The sequence below is a fragment of the Lethenteron reissneri genome, chromosome 5 (genome assembly GCF_015708825.2).
Source record: "Lethenteron reissneri isolate LAM-NWPU_2019-01 chromosome 5, ASM1570882v1, whole genome shotgun sequence".
Classification (NCBI taxonomy): Eukaryota; Metazoa; Chordata; class Hyperoartia; order Petromyzontiformes; family Petromyzontidae; genus Lethenteron; species Lethenteron reissneri.
In genome coordinates this window covers 10629566-10649517 of record NC_083783.1, presented here as the reverse complement: position 1 = coordinate 10649517, position 19952 = coordinate 10629566, and the positions used below count along the sequence as shown (strand labels likewise).

General features: G+C 51.2%; 1 protein-coding gene across 1 annotated transcript in view; it reads right to left on the bottom strand.

The window, feature by feature from the left end:
- LOC133352913 (patched domain-containing protein 1-like) overlaps positions 1 to 19952 on the bottom strand; it is a 65407-nt gene that overhangs the window by 41331 nt on the left and 4124 nt on the right. The window contains exon 2 of the mRNA XM_061568921.1: positions 17193 to 18412. Coding sequence (XP_061424905.1) covers positions 17193 to 18285 — 1093 coding nt within the window. The 5' untranslated portion in view covers positions 18286 to 18412. The remainder of the gene's footprint in view (positions 1 to 17192; positions 18413 to 19952) is intronic.

Sequence of the window (19952 nt, the reverse complement as noted above, 5' to 3'; positions counted from 1 at the left end):
GGTGGTGGGGGGAGGAGGAGGGGGTTCGGAGCGAAGGGCAAGGTGAATGTAAAGTTCAAGGTCAAAGTGAAGGGCAAGGTAAATGTAAAGACAAAGGTGAAGACAAAGTTCAAGGTCAAAGTGAAGGTCAAGACAAAGGTAAATGTGAAAGTAAATTTTCTACCTACGTGACTTTACCGAAAGAACCAAAGAGTATGGATTCCTGCAGTCACGAAAACTTCAAATCAAGAGTGAAAGTCTAGGTGAAGGTAGATGTAAAGGTCAAGGCAGAGGCGGTGTGGGCCCCGGCGGTAGGCATGGTCGCCGCTTGCCGCTTAGGTTCGCGGTTCGAATCCGTCCAGGCCGTCCTGGTTAAAGCCGCGGCGGTGCGAACTGAAGATCCCGTGACCTGGTCGAGCACGGCCACGCGGCGTCGCCGTAGAAATTTGCCGAATTCTAAAAAACCTCGCCCCTTCCGGTGAGACGGCCGCGGCGCCTTCCCTCGTGGTCGCTTCCCGCGCTGCGGGAACTGATCGCGCGGACGCTAAATCGTGCCAAGTTATCGTTGACTGTTAAAGGCGCAGCCCTGCAATTGCTGGCTCACGCCACCCGCCGACGGAAGGTTCCGCGCTCGAGCGAAGTCCGGACGGCAATATTCATCCTGCTGTTCAACGTCAACGAGACGTGTTGGAAGCGTCGGGCGTACCCACACTTTACCCGACCGCACGTGAACCATTGGGTGGCGGGAGGGGGGGGGGCTTTGAGAAACTGGGCTCCCTTCGTATCGACCGCCTCGCCGAGCGATGGGGTTTGAACCGGCGACCTCTGGATTGCAAGTGTCCAGCGCGTGCTGCTAACCGTTAACGCCGGTCGCGGCAGATCCCGAAAAGGTGAGTATACGGGAGATAAAACATGAGGCAAAAGTAATCGCTCAGCGTCAAAAAACCAACCTCCTGCCATTATTTGTCTCTGTGAATTAAAAGAAAGTGTTTTTTTTTCGTTTACACACAAACCCATCGGTCACACGGCCTTCTGGGAGGGCATCTTATCAGCAAGCATCGGTTTAATGCAATCCAGTTTCGACATTCGGAGTCTCGTCAGCCAGAGTCAGGCTTTCTTGAACAAACGCGAGGTGACTTTCCCTCCCGCCTGTCCGTCGGCAACACGGCGTTCCAGCTCATTGTCAAATGTCGATGTGGAAATTAAAAGCGCGGCAATCGGTTTTTCGTCGCGCAAGTCAAATTAATAATGGAAACCGGCAAAAAGTGGTCGGATCAAACGCTGCCACGGTGGAGTTGACGGTCAGCATCGCACTGGACACACGGCCCGGAGCGCGCAGGTTCGATTCCATCTCCCTGGCGCGGCAGGCAAGTTTCTTAAAATCTCTCGCCACCGCCTGGCCCCCGGAATCAGACTATTTGATTATCCTGGAGGGATCCAATGAGCTATGAAGCTCTTTTTGTTCACAGATGTCCAGCAGGGGTACAAGGAGAGCCGATGGGCGACCAGTCGCGAGTGGCAGGGTCAAATGTGGGTGACTACCGCCATTGTTTTCCTAAACGTCTGGCCGGCGTGGAAGAGTAGGCCCACATGCCCCTCCAGAGAGGCTCTCTCGAGCTCCCTCCAGCAGGCGATCACATCATTTCCCTGACCACGACAAATTCAACCCTTTAACGAGGCTCTCACGTGGCTAAATACAGCCAATGAATCCACGCTTTGTAATCTCTGTGGCCTGACGCGCAGCGAAAATAACAAGACACGGAGTGGTAGGTAATGGGGCCAACCGATTGGTCTACACCTTTTTAGAACGCAGTCAAGGTGCAAATACATCCAGGGTGTCACGGAGTGACGCGACGGACATTCGGACGGTAAAATCAAGGGACATTGAAGCGAGTGTGCGTCGTCACAGGGTTACAATAAAGTAAATGTGCAGGTGCTGTACTGACTCTCCATGACCTTGGATTGTTAAGGGCAGGATTAATAAATTATATATTTATAAACTGTAAACTATAAGTACACCTGGTTATTTGAAGCATGTAAAATACATGTAAGTCTAGGGTGTAATGTTTATATGAAGGGAAATAAAAAATACTCTTAGTTAAATAAGAGTGTACGGTGTAATAATACAACAGATTATATTATTTGGTGAATCTGCTGTGTTGGTTGTGGCGCACAAACAACAACGACAACAACAAACTAACTCAACACCACCACCCTCGTCAACAACACCACCACCCTAGTCAACACCACCACCCTCGTCAACAACATCACCACCCTAGTCAACACCACCACCCTCGTCAACACCACCACCACCCTCGTCAACACCACCATCACCCTCGTCAACACCACCACCACCACCCTAGTCAACACCACCACCACCACACTCGTCAACACCACCACCACCCTCGTCAACACCACCACCACCCTCGTCAACACCACCACCACCACCCTCGTCAACACCACCACCACACTCGTCAACACCACCACCACCACCCTCGTCAACACCACCACCACCACCACACTCGTCAACACCACCACCACCACACTCGTCAACACCACCACCACACTCGTCAACACCACCACCACCACACTCGTCAACACCACCACCACCACACTCGTCAACACCACCACCACCCTCGTCAACACCACCACCACCCTCGTCAACACCACCACCACACTCGTCAACACCACCACCACCACACTCGTCAACACCACCACCACCACACTCGTCAACACCACCACCACCACCCTCGTCAACACCACCACCACACTCGTCAACACCACCACCACCACCCTCGTCAACACCACCACCACCACCACACTCGTCAACACCACCACCACCACACTCGTCAACACCACCACCACACTCGTCAACACCACCACCACACTCGTCAACACCACCACCACCACACTCGTCAACACCACCACCACCACCACCCTAGTGGCTACTACACGTGTACACGTGTGTACACGTGTAGTAGCTGCACGTGTAGTGGCTACTACACGTGTAGTAGCTGCACGTGTAGTGGCTACAACACATGTAGTAGCTACAACACGTGTAGTAGCTACAACACGTGTAGTAGCCCCGTACTAGCTTCATCCGGCACTGGTCAAACGCCTCCCACCTCCCGTGACCGACACGGCGTAGGAGGTGGCGTTGTTCATCTAGCAGTGGATAGACAAAGGGGTATTGTATAGTAGTTGTTGACCCGGTGGAAGGGCGTGCGTGGGGGTCAACGCGTGTGGTTACATGACCGCTAGGAGGACGATGACGACGACGCCACAACTTTGGCCCAACAAAGGACGTGACGGCATCGTCTGTCAGAATGGCGTTGACGAAGAACACGGCTCAAGAAGACTTCAAGAGTAGAATGATGCATTCGCGTTGGGGCTATGTCGCCTCTCTAAATACATTCCACGAAAGGACGCGCAGTGAATCTCTCGGAGGGCTCCTCTGCCACAGATGAAGAGTCTCGGGGGGGGGGGGGGGGGCGACGAAATATCATAAATCATCATTTGAGCACGGGGCTGGACCAGGGCACGCTGCCGAGACGATGTCGCTCGGCTGGCCTGGCAATGCCTGGGAATTGCCCCGTAAAGAGCTACAGTCTGCGTATAGCAGTGTAGTGTATAGTGTCGTGTATATAGTATTGTATAGTAGTGTAGTGTATAGTGTAGTGTAGTAGTGTATCGTGTAGTGTATAGTAGTGTGTAGTAGTGTATCGTAGTGTAGTGCTGGAGTCTGTCGCCAGGGAGAGTGAGGTGTGGACCGCTCTACTCAACACGCTGCTGCCGCCGCGACCCTTACCAGGACAAGCGGACTGAGAAACTAACGATCTGGACGTTGGTTCATTTTCTTACCCAAACGTTCGCCCCAATTTAATTGAATCCCAATTGCGCGCCGCCGGCATCGCGTTGACGGCACGGCAAATAGGAGGCGTTCGTGAGGTGCTCACGGAGCAAAGCGCCCCCCCTCGTGTTGCGAGAGCACGGCCCACAGAAGTAGACGCTATAGAGCTACTTCCAAGACGCGTTTGAGCGGCCTACGGGTTACAGCAGCAGCAGCAGCAGCGGGGACAGGGAGGCAGCCCACTGGGACCGAACTTGGAGGGAAGGACGCACCTCAGTAAACCAAGAGCCGGATCGTAATGCCCGTAATGCCACTGCTCAATGACGGCCTCCCTCCCCACGCCACGCTCATCGTGGGGGTTGCCTGAACCGAACTTCAAGGCGGCGTGTGGTGGAACAAAAACACGTGTGTGGGTTACTCTGCACATCTTCCAAGACGTCCGGCCAGCGTGGAAGAGTAGGCCTAAAATAGCCTCGAGAGAGAGGGTGAGTGAGGGGTTCTCTAGAGCTCCCTCGAGTGGAGGCGCTTCCGCCAGCAGAGGCACAAGCCCAGACATTGCAGGGCTTCACCTTTGCCTCCCCCACTCCCCCCCACCCCCCCGATCACGTATGCACAACGCGCTATAAGTCGGTAAAACACTCAAAACCGGGAGACCGTCTGCGGCTAATAATTTCGGAGGAGACTCGAGGCCGGGGAATCACGTAAACGTCCACAGTTTACCCCGGCATGAACAAGAGTGGCTCTGGACGTGTCCCGTAATCCAATTTCATCTCAAATCTGCCAGCGGCCATCAACGGCCCACACGCCGCGTGGCGCCCGCCATTCACTTCCCACTTGAGCGCCGCGCGTTCGTGCAATTTTCGGTCGCCCGACGAAATTCAATTTGCAATTTTTGAAGGGAATGTTGCGAGTTCAATTCCTGGCCCGGGTAGCCTCGGTTGAGGCAGAAATGATTTTGGTTTAACACGTAGGCTTCCGCGACCAATATCATCCACAATAGAGGTTTTTTGTTGGGTTAGATCGTGTATATGTATAAATGTGTCGTTAAAACCCGACACAAATCTGGCTATCGCCTGATGAAGCTGGTTGTAATTACTGACGAAACGTCGTTCTCAGATTGTAAATGTTGTGGCTTGGCTCTCCAACACACCGGTGTGCTGTACTAGTATACTACACTATACACTACACTATACACTACACTATACACGACACTATACACTAGTGCTGTACTAGTGACAAATTGGCCACGTTCTGTTTACGTGACAACCCTTACTAGTTGGCTGTGTCGGGTGGTGGTGGGTTTAACGACACATTTATATATTTACGCGGTCTAACCCAAAAAAGCCTCTATTATAGAAAGATTTTATTTACTTCATCAGAGTGAGAGAGCCCCCAAGTGAAGCCGTTAGGATCGATTTTTTTTAATCATCATGGGCGTCCTGCGACGGTCACGGATGTCACAGCGTACAGACAGAGCATCGCCACTACAATCGTCGACGCGTGGATCGCGAATCAAGCGGCGAGTACCGATCGGTACGTTGCTTCCTTCACACGTTCACAGAACAACGGAGCCAGTCGAAAATCACCGCGTTCTTTTGCGACGAACAATATTCTCGGTCGTGTCTCCTGTCCAACCTATGCGGTCTCTCCCCAATATTCGGCCCAGACCGCCGCTTCTGGTGTTGGTATTGGCAAATCTTGTGGTGCTGCAGTGTGATGCTGCAGGGCATCTCGTGAGATGATCCGTCAGTTGGTTCTCCTGACGAGCACGTGGTTCGGTTGAGCACAAGCCCCCCCCCCCCCCCCCATGATTTAATGAGAGAGTTGCATCTGCCGTAACCCACTCACTCTCAGTCTGTGTAGGCTCCGCCATGCAAGACGTTTGGAATTGGAGCCAGATGCGAGGTCCTCGCTGGGTCCAATGCCAAATGGCTCACGTGGCGTACAATAACAAAGGGGGGATTCTTTTGTTTTAACTGAACAAAGCGAACACGACGAGTAACCGGGAACTACGCCGACTTGGGGCCTCGCACGCTTCCCACCGTCTCAGGCTGTCGAGTTTTCCGGGAGGCTCAACCGGGAGATGTTTTGCGAGCTCACTGCCCCGCTGCATCTGCCTGGAATGTGCCGGCACACCACATTCAGTGATACCTCTCGCTCTCACTCGCTCCGGCTGTGGTTGTCTTGTCTTAATGAGATTTATGTAGCGCCTTTACCAAGGCCCTTTACAGAAATTATCAAATTGTACACAGCGTGATCGTTTGAAATTAAGAATTGGGTTATTGTGTGTTCACGTGATTACTGCAGTCAATCAGTGACCATATATATCCGCATACCCGGCATACCACATCCAGGATACATGCCGCTATTACTGCGGCTTCCACTCGTCACGTGCCACCCACTGCTGTCTCGCAGCGAACCAGAGAACATTCGGTGGGCCTTGGCCTACTTTTCCCGCGTTGACCAGGCGTTTTTGGAAGAGGTAGGAATATCCACACTTGATCCCACCAGGCACAACCTACACGAGAAATGATGTTGCTGGATTTCAGAAACTCACCACCGTCATTTCAACCGCTACCGCCGGGGGATGGAATTAAACCGGCGTGACCTCTGGATAAGCAAGCCCAGCGCTGTTGCTGCTGACCGATATACCGCCGCTGCAGCAGCAGCAGCAGCATCCTGACTCACGGAGTGCAACGCCGACACTGGAATGCGATGTGCAGGAGGTACAGATGCTGTTGTTAATTGTTATTCAGCACAGGTGAGGCCACAGCCCCTTCATTCATGAAATGAAAAGTGCACCGCCGCATGTGACTGCTAATTAAACGCACCGTGTGCCTCCGTTCGAACTGCGTACGTGCCTGCGCGTGTGTGTCTGTGTGTGTCTGTGGAGGAGGCTCGTGAAGGACGCTGCTACTGGACAGTTGGAGGCAGTCGCCCTCCAGCAGCAACGGAGGGGCAGAGGAGCGACGCTCACAACGACGAGCGGAGCGCCGGGTGGCTGAAACGCAGCGAGTTGGCGCAGTAGGGGGCACAGCTGGTGCATCAGCCACTCATCTCGGACAGTTAATCCCTGGCACCTGGATCTGTCCCGTGACCTGCAGCAGGCGTACGACACTTCACGTGCCCTTAAAGTGCACATAGCCTGGCACAAGCGCCGTGGTGATGTAACCGCCACTTAGTGGCGAATGGCGGTTGTTGTCTGTGCGTAGCAATTGTGCGGAGAGTAGTGGCGCAGTCATTAGCGCGCTCCGCTATGAACCCTAGTTCGATTCTGGCTCGCGGTCAACAGCAGTGACGAATATCTGAACCAGTCCTGGGCCTCCACTAGGTCGACTCAGCCTTCAATTGGGGAGACAACGGCGGCCGGGCGTGGTGCTGGCCACCCACCCTCTCATGTGCCGTGCCGGCCTTCGTTGGTGCTGCTTGCGAACAGCACTTGCCTCAATCATTGTGAAAGGCTATCTAAGGGGGCTTTTGTCTTTGTATGTGTGAGTGATGTTTTGAGTATATTAAACATTGCCTTGATTTCTACTGTGAAGCTTTCCATTGCTGTACCAGTGGGATTTCCATGTATGTAGCAAGACGGATTTAGGAGAGGTTTCTCTACCAATGGAAGTATGTTGAACTTCTTTCGCACCGTACGTAGCCAGCCATGCTAATCGGAGATGCAGGGGAAGGATAAACAGATAAAGACAAAAAGCAGTTTTAAAGAAATGAGTTTTCAGTTTAGATTAAAAAATGCATAGCTCCATTGGCTTCCTAATATCGGAAAGAAAATGACCGTGCGATACTATCCATCAGATCTGAGAAAGGACTGATGAACATCGATCACCATTACGGCTGCCCTTTATCGGCCACGAAAATACTTTTGATGCAGCGAGCAACTGATGCGGCCGTCCAAGCGCTCATAAACCAGGGCTTTATCACGAGAAACATACGAGATAGAAATTATCAAAACCCATTTATAAAAGAGGCGAACGGGGCTAAGGCTTGAGATGGCACGAATAATGACAAAATACAAATCAAAAGGGGGGTGTCACGCAAGGACGCACTCTCGTCAAGGCCGCTCAAGCGGCAACACCGCGAGATATATATACGGCGTGGATTTTAATTGCGTTCGAGGAATCAAGGCGCGAAGACAAACGGAGAAAGCATGAAGCATAGTCGACATCTCTGCTGATGGCAAAGGTAAAAGCGGGGCCCTGCAATTTCTCGCGGACGCCGCTGCTGGCAGAAGGGGTCTCCGCTAGACGGAGTGGGTGGGTGCGTGGGTCGGTGGTGGGGGCTGCTGGCCGTCTGTCGGCTGCCGTGCTGCCCAATGCGCCACCAACGGAGAGGGGGGGGGGCTGGATCAACCACGGAACGGCACGGAGGGGGGGGAGGGGGATCGTCTGTGTCCTGACTGACGAGCGGTGAAGTTCTTTCCGGTGATCCTGAAAGCAGCGCGGGACACCGGCTCGCAAAGCACCTGGGCTCGAGGCCCCTTTGGGAAGGATTAAGGGATTGCCTGGCCGAGGGGAGAGGATCGTCCGAGAGGGTTCGAGAAGACAGGGATGGCTCTACGAGGGATTCTCACCGGCATCTCGGTGGTCTGTACGTAGCTCGCCGTGTTCATCGGAGGTGCCTGGCAGATGCACCCCCCCCCACCCCCCCCCCCCCCAAAGAAAAATCCGTCCTGGTAAGCGCCGACGAAATGTGTCGCGGGGTGTAAGACATTTACTTGAATGAATAATACATCTCGATTTGAAGCTTTCGTGACTGCAGGGACTCATCTTCTTGGTTCTTTCGGTAAAGTCACGTAGAAGGGAAATAATAAAATAATAAAATGAAACATAATAAAATACAATTATCACGACGTTTCGGCCACAACGCAAGCAGCCGTCCTCAGGTGAAGAACAGGTCTGTCGAAAAGACATTGTATTTTATTATGTTTTATTTTTTATTTTTTTATTTCCCTTCTACGTGACTTTACCGAAAGAACCAAGAAGATGAATAATACATCGTTCAATTGGCAAGTGCCCAGTAGAACATTCGCTCAGCGTCCCGAGAATACTTTCCGAGAGCCCTCGCAGCTTCACGGCAACCGTAGCTGCTCGTAACGCACGACCCGAGGCCGAACGTGTCCGCACCGAGCACACGGAACACAACACGCGCCAAGGAGTTAACGCGTCGTCATTCGTGATTGATCCCATCGCTCTGGCTGATTGGAGGAGGGTACAGGAAGCACGGCGGAGGTGTTGAGAGTCGGTGGGTTTTTTTCCCACGACGGCTGGCAGGAGGGTGGATTCACTTGGCGCCGTGAACACGCATCGTGGGGCTCTGTCCAATCAGGGGTGTTTGTATAAAGATCTATAATGATGATGATGATGGTACTAATAATCACTTATATACCCAGGAAAGTCACACTGAGCTCAAAGACGGTACTTTTTTTCGGAAGGGTCCCGCTACATTGGGATGATACATTGTGCGTTGGCTTTGGCAGCAATCCGAAGCACGGAGAGGAAACTGACCCGGACCTGGGGTGACTCACCCCGCCACTCACGAGCGCTCCCGAGCAGCAGAACAGAGGCTCGTAAACAAACTCGCCGTGGACGGGAATCCAACCTGGGCTCCCCTTGCCGTGCGGTGCGAGTGTTGCCACTGCGCTGCACACGCTGCTGGCCCCACTCGCGACTCGTCGACTGAGCCAGACAACCGAGTGAATGTTGTAAGAGACGCCTTCGTTTGTGGTCCATTACTCGCTGCCGTTAAAAAACAAACCTAAAAAATATTTTTATTTTACCAGGTAAGGCCCCACTGAGCTATGTAGCTCTTTTTCAGAAGCGACCTGGCCACAAACGATAGCCCAAATGAAGCGGCTTATCACGTGGAAATGTATAGCAGCCAAATATCCTAAACGCGTGTTGATTCTAAATGTGGAGGGGAAAACCACAAGACCTGGAGAAAAGGGTTGGGATCGAACCCACGACCTCCTGTATACCAGGCGAGGTCGTTAACATCTCCTAGCCACCGTGATGATGAGAGAGAGACACGCAAACTCCAAACATACAGCAAGTGTCAGGGTCGGGATTGAATCCATGACCTCCTGTATACCAGGCGAGGTCGTTTACATCTCATAGCCACCGTGGTGATGAGAGAGAGACACGCAAACTCCAAACATACAGCAGGTGTCAGGGTCGGGATTGAACCCACGACCCCCTGTACACCTGAAGGCGGGAAACCCCCCAGCAAGCCACGCCCAACGCGACGACGCGGCTGGGTGATGCCGACGACATGACCAAGTCCTGCCCGTCACCTCCCGTCCAGCGGCACACGATTGAAACGTGGGTGAGATATATTTTTCCCCACCAAACAGTTTTTCGTGTTATCCGATCAGCTGAGTCGTATTAAAGCCAATGCTCGCTGCAGTAATCGATGAATTCGCTCGTCAAATTATTTGGTGATAACTGATCGGGTGGCCCCAGCGCTACGTTAAACGATGTCCACCGATTTGGCTTAATCCTGGCTTTGATGGACTGGTCAATGTATTCAAAGGTCAGGCTTGATTACATCGAGACCTCCCATAGGGAGCACGCCGTACACAACAAGAATGTAGCGCAGGGAAGAGGGCGGCATTGTACAACGCTGCGCCCTGCGATGTTCTTTAAATCTTGGCTGCGGTGACCTTTCACTAATTCGATTAATAATTCGGCGTGCGCTGCCCGCTGTGATGAGATTCAAACAAACGCAGGGGCGGTAACAACGTGCACGAGACAACATTTTAACGGTGCCCAAGTAAGCAGGGAGACGCGCTGAGAGACAGGAGGAAGGCGTGCATGAGCGTACTCGCACGCACAAACACACACGCACAGACACACACGCACGCACACACACGCACGCACGCACACACACACGCACGCACACACGCACGCACACATACGCGCGTGCGTGGCATTGGTCAAACTGTCATGGGACCTTTTTGCCAGCATCAAAGTAAGAATAAGACGAGGGGTTTTCCCTTCATGGTAATAAAACAGGAGGTGTAAAGATGTTCAAACACCAAATAGAAATCTTTTGCAACGAATCAAGTCCTGCATTAACCACACACAGGTCTTGTGATGTAGCTGCTCACCCCGAGCTAGAACTGCTCTGATCGTGCATCGCCTTTGTGCTGGTCGCCTTCTGCCGTTCAGGTAAATCGTGGAGGCGTCAGCTCCCTTCCACAGCACTGCCGGAGCCAGTGGTGGGCATTCCACGTTGCTATGGCGGGGGGCGAGTCTATCCATAGGAAAATTAAAAAACGCACTATTGACTTCCCTTGCAAAGCGGTACTCGTTTTACCGACCATTGAGGGAAGTATGATGGTCTGAGTTAAATTCCCTACAGCTAGGATTTGAATTCGCAACCTTCCCACTGTGAAGCACTCCATTCTCCCGCCGAGCCACCTTCATCTAAAATACATCAACACCTTCAGCGCTCTTTAACATTAGCCAGCGGCATTTTATCAGAATAAATATTATCACCACCGTCATCATCATTATAATTGCATTAGCACTACGATCCTCAATGGATTTGGTCCCATCTCTATCTTTCCAATGTCACCCGCCACCAAATCACCCGGAACAGCCCCGGCCCTTCGGCAGAACTCCGAGGCTCAGCGGTGTTTGTGCCGGGAGGCCACGTGGACACGTGGCCGCCAACGCACACGCCCGTTCGCCTTAGCGCCTGTTGGCAGCAGAGAGCAGCAAGGCAAAAAACCACATCGTTGTACTGTACTTCTACGCTCGCGCATCGTTTGTCCTCCGGCCCACGCCCACACCGACCGGCACGGTGAAGTATGGTCACCTCCACAAGCCCGCACGGCGTTGGAAAGCCCTCGTTCGCCAGCGGATCGGCAAAACGGGACTGTAGATGCGTCACCAACTCGCCTGGGGAGTGGTGTACCAGGTGCTGTAGGATTGGGCTGTGAGGTGGCCAGCAGATGGCAGTGCACAGAGAGGATTGCTGATTCTATCTGTGCCGAGCTGTGAGCGTTACTCCCCCGTACGTTCAAGTCTTCTCCGGGAACTCCGCTTTCCTCTCATGTGGAAAACACTCCATGCGTGGAATTGGACCAACATCCCAACAAGGACAATAAGTAAATTGGCAATCAGTGGGACCAGCTTTGATATAATTAAAGGCCAATGCTGTATGATGATGATTATTACCGTAATTTCTGGATTGTCATATAGGACACACTTCTTACAACGTTTTTTGAAGAAAAGGTTGAGAACTATCTTATAATCGGTTAGGTGTGTGCGTGTGTATTAGTGCTTTGTGTAAATGTCGTGTAGCGGGGAGCGGTGGTGTCACGGTTAGCGCACTGCACTATGAACCCGGCTGAGTTCGATTCCCGCTCACGACCAACACCAGGTGACGATTATCTGAACTGGTCATGGGCCTGCCCTAGGTCGACTCAGCCTCAAATGAGTACCTGATGCAGTGTGTAGTAAACATCGCCACGTGGGAGACAAAGGCGGCCGGGCGTAGTGTTGGCCACCCACCCCGTTCGTGTGCCATGTCAACTTTCATAGGTGCTCGCTAACAGCACTTGCCTCTACAGTCTGTTCAGGTTACACGAGGCATCCTAGTCGTGTTTTTATGTTTAACTATACAGTATTAGTATAACTTTATGGACGCCCGGCACACATTTGCGTGGATCTCCACAATGTTGTAGCTCCACAATGGAAACTAAGAGACATTGGTCTCTTCTTCACTCTCTTCCCAGTGCTCCTGCACTATAAAACAAAGATCCCCGTATAGCCTTAACAGACTGTTGGGGCAAGTGCTGTTAGCGAGCAGCACCTATGAAGGCCGGCACGGCACACGAGGGGGTGGGTGGCCAGCACCAAGCCCGACCGCCTTTGCCTCCCCAGTGGTGATGTTTACACACCGCACCAGCTACTCATTTGAGGCTGAGTCGACCTAGGGCAGGCCCATGACCGGTTCAGATAATCGTTACCTGGTGTTGGCCGTGAGCGGGAATCGAACTCAGCCGGGTTCATAGTGCAGCGCACTAACCACGACACTTCCGCTCCCCACACTATGACCACAAACACACAGCGCTATGGGCCTTGAACAATTCTTAGGATTTTTTTGGGTTAGATTGCATAAATATAAATGTGTCGTGAAACCCGCCACCACCCGACACAGCCAATTAGTAATGTTTGTCATGTCAACAAAACGTGCCAAATTAGTTACTAGTTCAGCACTAACCGGTTGCGTGTTGGAGAGTAAACCCCACAACATTTACAATTCAAGTACTTTGATGTTTCGCCGGTGATTATAACCAGCCTCATGGGGCAACAGCCGGAATTATGAACACATCCTCCTCCTGTTTCGGTCTTAGATATTTCGTTTCATTGTCGGACTAATGAATGTGGGATCAGTAGCATCGGGAGATGACAAAACCATGAGAGACGCTGCGCACGTGACGCCACGTTACGACAGCACAATAAGGCGGTGGCCACGGGAGGGAGTACAGCAAGTAGGGTTCACGGAGGTTATCTGGCTCGTAAGTTTGTTATGCGCTCAGACGTGTGGAGCTTTTTTCCTTCTGCGTTTCCTTTGACACAAAATGTTAAATATATACGTACGGGCTGTACTCGACTTACAAACACAATTCGTTCCTGAAACCCGTTCGTAAGTCGAACCGTGCGTAAGTCGGAACACAGTAATCTACTGTATTTCAATGCCCACACACACAAACACTCACTTCCAGTACGAGGCTTACTCATTTACATCTTGCGGAGGATTGCTTAGTCGAACAAATTCGTGCTACGGTTCCATTAGTGTTTTAAGGAAACGTAAAAAAATATATTTCATGGACATTAAGTGTGGGTGTTCATATGTCGGTTGTTCGTCAGTCGAGGACTGACTGTATTATGAAAAGGAACTGGTCAAACATCTGGTAGCAGGACCCTCCAGAAAATCCATCTTGCGACTCACCGAGGCTTCCCTGGGTAAATATTCTATTATGCATCATCATCCCCATCATTTCCCTGGGTCCGATCAAATGAGCATCACTCGATGGTATAAGACAACAGTGGAATGTCTTATAGACCGGCCCTGGTCATAGAAATATGGAATATCCCATCACTGGCTCAGGATCACCAATGGAGTTGAGCACCACGCGCCACGCCTGTTTGAAGCACAGAGGGACATCGATGACCAAATCACTGGCGGTGCTCAAAACCTCGTCACAATGCTCAGCAAAGGGTTGAGGCTGGCCAGTGCTTCGGATGGGCGAACACCATGCATAGCAGGCGTTACAAGTTGCGGTGGGGCTACATGATGGGCAGTAGGGGGCGAAATCCGTACTGCCATATGCTCCCCGAGTTCACACTAACCCGCACTGACCAGTGTGGTGAAGCATGGTTAAACTACCCTCCCGGACCTGCATGGCGCCGGGAGGCTGTCATTCAGCAGCGGATTGACAAAGGGCTGTACGTGCACATGCCTATGATGGGCTAAAGCCATTAAAGTTTATACCTTGGGGGTTGCTGTTATTGCTGAGCCTAATGCAATTACACTCTGCACCATAATGCCTCGTTGTTCACAGCAACACAACAGGGTGACATTGGGAATTGGTCAAAGCGCTGTCCACAATTTTATTAGGATATTACGGTGGTCAGGCCAAACTGTGTGGGGGTGGAACTCATCTCCGCCGAAGGCTCTGAGCTAGTGATGGAAATTCCACATTCCTGTGACGAAGGCAGATTAAATCGTCAGATAGCCACAGTTCACTTCCAACAAGGCGGTGCTCTCCGTATTGATGCCAAAGAGGTCATGGTTGACAGAATGATGCTCACTCTGCATCCTCTGATGATAATTATAAAGCTAACAATCGCTGGTCATGAATAGGATGATCATGATAATGGATGCTGGGTGATTATACAATTATACGTAACAGATGTTTTTTTTGGGTTAAATCGCATAAATATAAGTGTCGTTAAACCCACCACCACCGGACAATTAGTGAGGTTTGTCACGTAAACAACATTTTCCAATTAGTTACTCGGATCAGCACACCGGTGTGTTGGAGAGTAAACCCACGACGACATTTATCATTCAAGTACCGTAATGTTTTACCGGAAATTACAACAACCAGCGTCATCAGGCGACAGCCAAAAATCTCCTCCTGTTTCGGGCCTTGCCCAAAAACATGACCTGTGTGCTCCTCTTTGGGGCTGAATGTTGATGCTGGATGACGATTGCACATCGTGACGCTGATAGTGATGACGACGCAGGCTGGACGATGCTTTTTTTTAACGGTACGATTGACAGTTACTCGATTAGAGGGCACCACGTGGCGAGATGTTAACTGCTTTGCCTGGTATACAGGAGATCGTGGGTTCCATCCCGACCGTTGATGCTTGCATATGTGGAGTTTGCACGTTCTCCCTGTGGTCGCGTGCATTTTTCTCCGTGTCCTCTGGTTTTTCCCTCCACATTTAGAAACACGTATTTAGAGTATTTGGCTGCTATACATTTCCGCATGATAAGCCACTACGTTGAGCTATCATTTGTGGTCAGGCCACTTCTGAAGAAGAGCTGTGTAGCACACTGGGCCTGACCTGGTAAAAAGTAACAAAAAAGCTTTTCAATGCACACACTTTTATTTGCACTCAAAAGTAGAATTGGCTATGCTGAATAAAAGTGGGTGGCTTGCATAAAGAAATGTAAACATATCGAAAGGAAGCCACCCACTTTTATTGAGCACATCAAATTAAATTAATTCCGGGGTAAAAATAATGTATTTTCTACTTTTGAGTGCAAATAAAAGTGCATGCACTGAAAATCTAGTTTGTTTATTACCTAATAATGTTTATTGTTGTAATTGTTTGTCTCTCGTTAAGAGGCGGGCAGCCACAGCGGCCACTCCGGCGCCATGACGAGCGGCGATAGAAGCGCGCCTCTCATTGGTCATCGGCTGGCAAGTAACAGGCGCTGTGATTGGACCGTCGTGGGTTAGGCGCGAATATTTGTGATTTTTTTTTAAATGGGGGGGGGGGGGGGGTGTGGAATTTACGATCATTAAATGTATAGTTAAAAACACGATCATTAAGTAGTAAAATGTAGTTAAAAGCACGATCATTAATTAGTAAAATGTAGTTAAAACACGATCATTAATTAGTAAAATGTAGTTAAAACACGATAATTAATTAGTAAAATGTAGTTAAAACACGATAATTAATTAGTAAAATGTAGTTAAAAACACGAATAGCACCACGATGGGCGGGACCTGGGCCGGTTTTTGTTTTAAAATGAAATCTTGAATTGTCACGTGAGGCGACGAGTCTGCGTAGAAAATGTCAGCTCGTTTGGCTTTGTAGATCCGACGATATTGAACGTCAAATATTCCAAAGAATGTAAACAGACAACACGACAAGTTCAATAAAAATGTGTAATAAACAAAAACATTTGTTTAGTTCATAGTTTAGCACGATGATGGCTACCTCATGAGCAATTGCGTGATAACATAGCGTAAACCCATACGCTTTACACCGTATTCTTGTACAGGGTAATTTAGTTTTCAGGTCCATACGGCGTACAGCCGGTTCAATATGAGCAAAACATTTTGTGGTCTATTTATTTGTGTTTCTCCCTCGTGATGGGACTTTGCAGGATGAAGGTTGAGATTTATAAGGGCACGGGGTGACCAATAATGTCTGAATTGGTCTGTAATAAGGCACTGCTAAGTTGTTTACAGGTTTGTGATAGGGCACCTGTGGTGATTGGTGGCGGTTGTGGAGGCGTTGGTAGTGGATTATGACGCTGGATTACATATGATGGCTGACAAAAGGATGAGGACGACTGTGGCGATGGTGAACGCGGAAGCCCGACGATGATTGAATGAGTGATTAAACGTGACGGCGGCCTAAAAAGGTTGACGAACGATCACATTTTATCATTCTCTGACAGCGATGACGATTTGTGATTGGTGGTGTTGTGGCCGTGGCGGCCATTGACGTTGATGATGGCGATTGGTGATTGTTGTGGTAATGGTTGTGGTGGTAGTGATGGGGTAGTGGAGTTGGTGGTGGCATCAGTGGCGGTGGTGATTGACGTTGATTACGGTGACTTACTTTTGCCTAAAAGCTTGATGAATGATCATATTAGATCATTGTGACAGCGATGATGATTGGTGGTATGGTGATGGCGGCGGAGGTAGTTGTAGCGACGTTTGTGGCGGTGACCGTCACGACGTTGCACGGTCGACTGACATCTCCCCTCGACCGCCGCAGGCAAACCGCCGGCGACGGCCGCATGCGCGACAGCGGCACACGTGCATGCTCGTCCGTCCGCCTCCGTCTGTCCGTCCCCGCGCCCCCCGTTTTACCGATCACGATGAAAGGCAGGCCCAGCAGCGTGGAGTTGTACTTCCCCTCCGTGAGGTTGATGATGCCGGCCGTGGTGAGCGTCGACAGGAAGATGGTGACTACTCCCAGCACGCCGAGCCAGGGCCTCGTGCGCACGGGGTCTCGCATGGAGCAGCACACCGCGGCGGCGATGGTGACGGCGGCCGCGCTGGCTATGAGGAAAGGTCTGCTCGCCACGCTGCTCATCTGGAAATCCTGCCTCAGGGACGACGACGTGAAAGCGTGAAACTGAAGGTCGGGCCCGGCGTCTTCGCTGCCGCCAGCTGTGCCACCGCGGCCGCGGCCGCCGCCGCCGCCGGCGGTGGCGTCGGTGCCGCCGCTCTCCTGCATCTTGTCCAAAGTCCTGCAGAAGGCCTCCTCCCACGAGTCGGCCACGAGCTCGTCGGCGCGGTCGCGCGTGCTCAGGTAGTAGGTGATCTGCAGCGCCTTGGAGGAGCGCACGACTCCCTTGTCGCTTAGCGACACGTTACCCAGCCGGTGGCCCAGGAAGACCTCGCGGCCCGAGCCCAGGCGCGTCGTCGGGTACGTGGGCCTGAAGCCCGCCACGCTGCGGTTGCCCGACGTGGAGCGCCGCATCTGCTCGAGCACGTCGACGAGCGCATCCTGCAGGCAGCGGCTCGACGCGTCCAGCGTGCAGATGTGCGCGTAGGTGTAGTTGAAGCCGAGGGCGCTCACGCGCATGCCGAGCACGCCGGCGTGCGCCCGCAGGATCGCGTCGACGGCGGGCGCGTCCAGCACGTCGCGGCCGCTCCGCGAGGTCACCACGAGGCGGCCGTAGCGGCCCGGCGAGTGCAGGTCGGTGAACAGCATGTGCCGCGAGCCGTTGATGGGGAAGAGGCTGTCGACGAGGCGGCGCTCGTGCTTGGCGAGGCTGTGCTGCGGAGCGAACAGCGACTCCATGCTGCCCTCCACCTCGTAGCGACTCAGGCTGGCGCCGAGCAGGACCGAGAGCAGGAGAGGGGCGCTGGCGAAGAAGACCGGGTGCCGGCTCACGAAGAAGCCCAGGCGATTGAAGCATGTCTTGAGGGTGCAGCGCAGGGTCTGGCGCAGCATATCCCTACGGGGAGCGCGGGGAGGCTCCTGCTGCGGACCCGGACGTCGGGTGGACCTCCTCCTCCGCCCGCCCGTGTCCTCGCCTCTCCGGCGCTGACATGGGGACGCTTTGTAGCGCCGAGACCACCTTCACGCGCCGATGACGGTGGAGGCGGATGGTGATGACCGTTGATGGAGGAAGTAGAGGTTTACGATGATGATGATCGATGGCGGAGGTGGCGTTGATGATAATGGTGATTGATGGTTGATGGAAGTGGTGGAGGTGGATGAAGATGATTGGTGGTGGAAGTGGAGTTGGTTGTTGATTGATAGTGGAGGGGGCATTCATGATAATGGTCACAAAGGTGGTTGATGATGGTGGTGATTGATGGAGGTGGTTGATTATGATTGATGGTTGAAGTAGAGGATAATGATTGGTTGTGGAGGTAATAATGGCAGTTGATAATAGTGGTGATTACATGGTCATGATGGAAGTTGTGGTGGTGTTGATGTTTGTGGTGGTTTTGTTGATGGTGATAAGGATAATGGTTGAGCAGACATTGATGTGGTGGTGTTATAAAGACGATTATGATTAGTAATGGGAGTGGAGGTTTGAAAATGATTATGAATGGTGGTGGAGATTGATGATGATGATGATTATTTGTGTTGGAGGTGGATGATTATAATTGATAGCGATTGGTGATGGCAGTAGAGTTTGATAATGGTTGATTGTGGAGATTAATTATGATAACGATGATTGATAACAGTGATTGGTGGGGGTCGATGATAATTGATAATGAATATGACAAATGGGATTTAATGTCCACGGTGGCAGTTGTGGTATTGGAGGTTGGTAATAATAATTGATAATGATCATTTATAATGATAATTGATGATGATTATTGCATAGTCATAGTCATAGTGGTGGTATTGATGTTTGTGGTGGGTATGATGATGGGGGTGGTGGTGGTAGTGGTAATGGTGGTGATTTTGTCGATTGCATAATCATGATTGTCGTGGTGGAAATATTGGTATATGTCGTCGTAATGATGGTTGGTGACGATGGTGGTGGTGGTGTTGGTGGTGATCGATTGGTGATGGTGCAGATTGTTTATTTCCAGTAATGGTTGTAATGGCGGTTATTGATTATGTTTGGTGGTATTGGTGGTGATATTGGTGATGGTATTGGCGGTGGTATTAGTGGTGGTGTTGGTGGTGGTGGTGGTGATTGACGTTGATGATTGGTGGTAGCGTGGGAATCATGGTGATGGTGGAGATTATGAAAAAAGAGACACCAGGTCAACCACAATGAATAAAAGGATGAAAATGTTCATTGATCAAAAATGTTCATTCAACAAGGAGATGATTACGATGATAAAATGATCAAAACGTGTGACATCAGGAATTGTGATGATGTCCGTGATTCAATGATGAAAGTAGAGAGGGTGAGATGATAAATGGGGCAGGCAGGATATTGGCGATGGAGTGCGACAAAATAAAACGTTTAATTTGTCGCGAATCACATAAAGGGAACAACGATTTATATATAAATCACTCAGACGTACATGCATTTCCAAATATACACACACACATACAAACATTATGTACAGACAGACGCACATAAAGACAAAGATCCCCCACAATGCCTTCGACAGACTGCTGGGGAAAGTGCTGTTCGCGAGCACCTA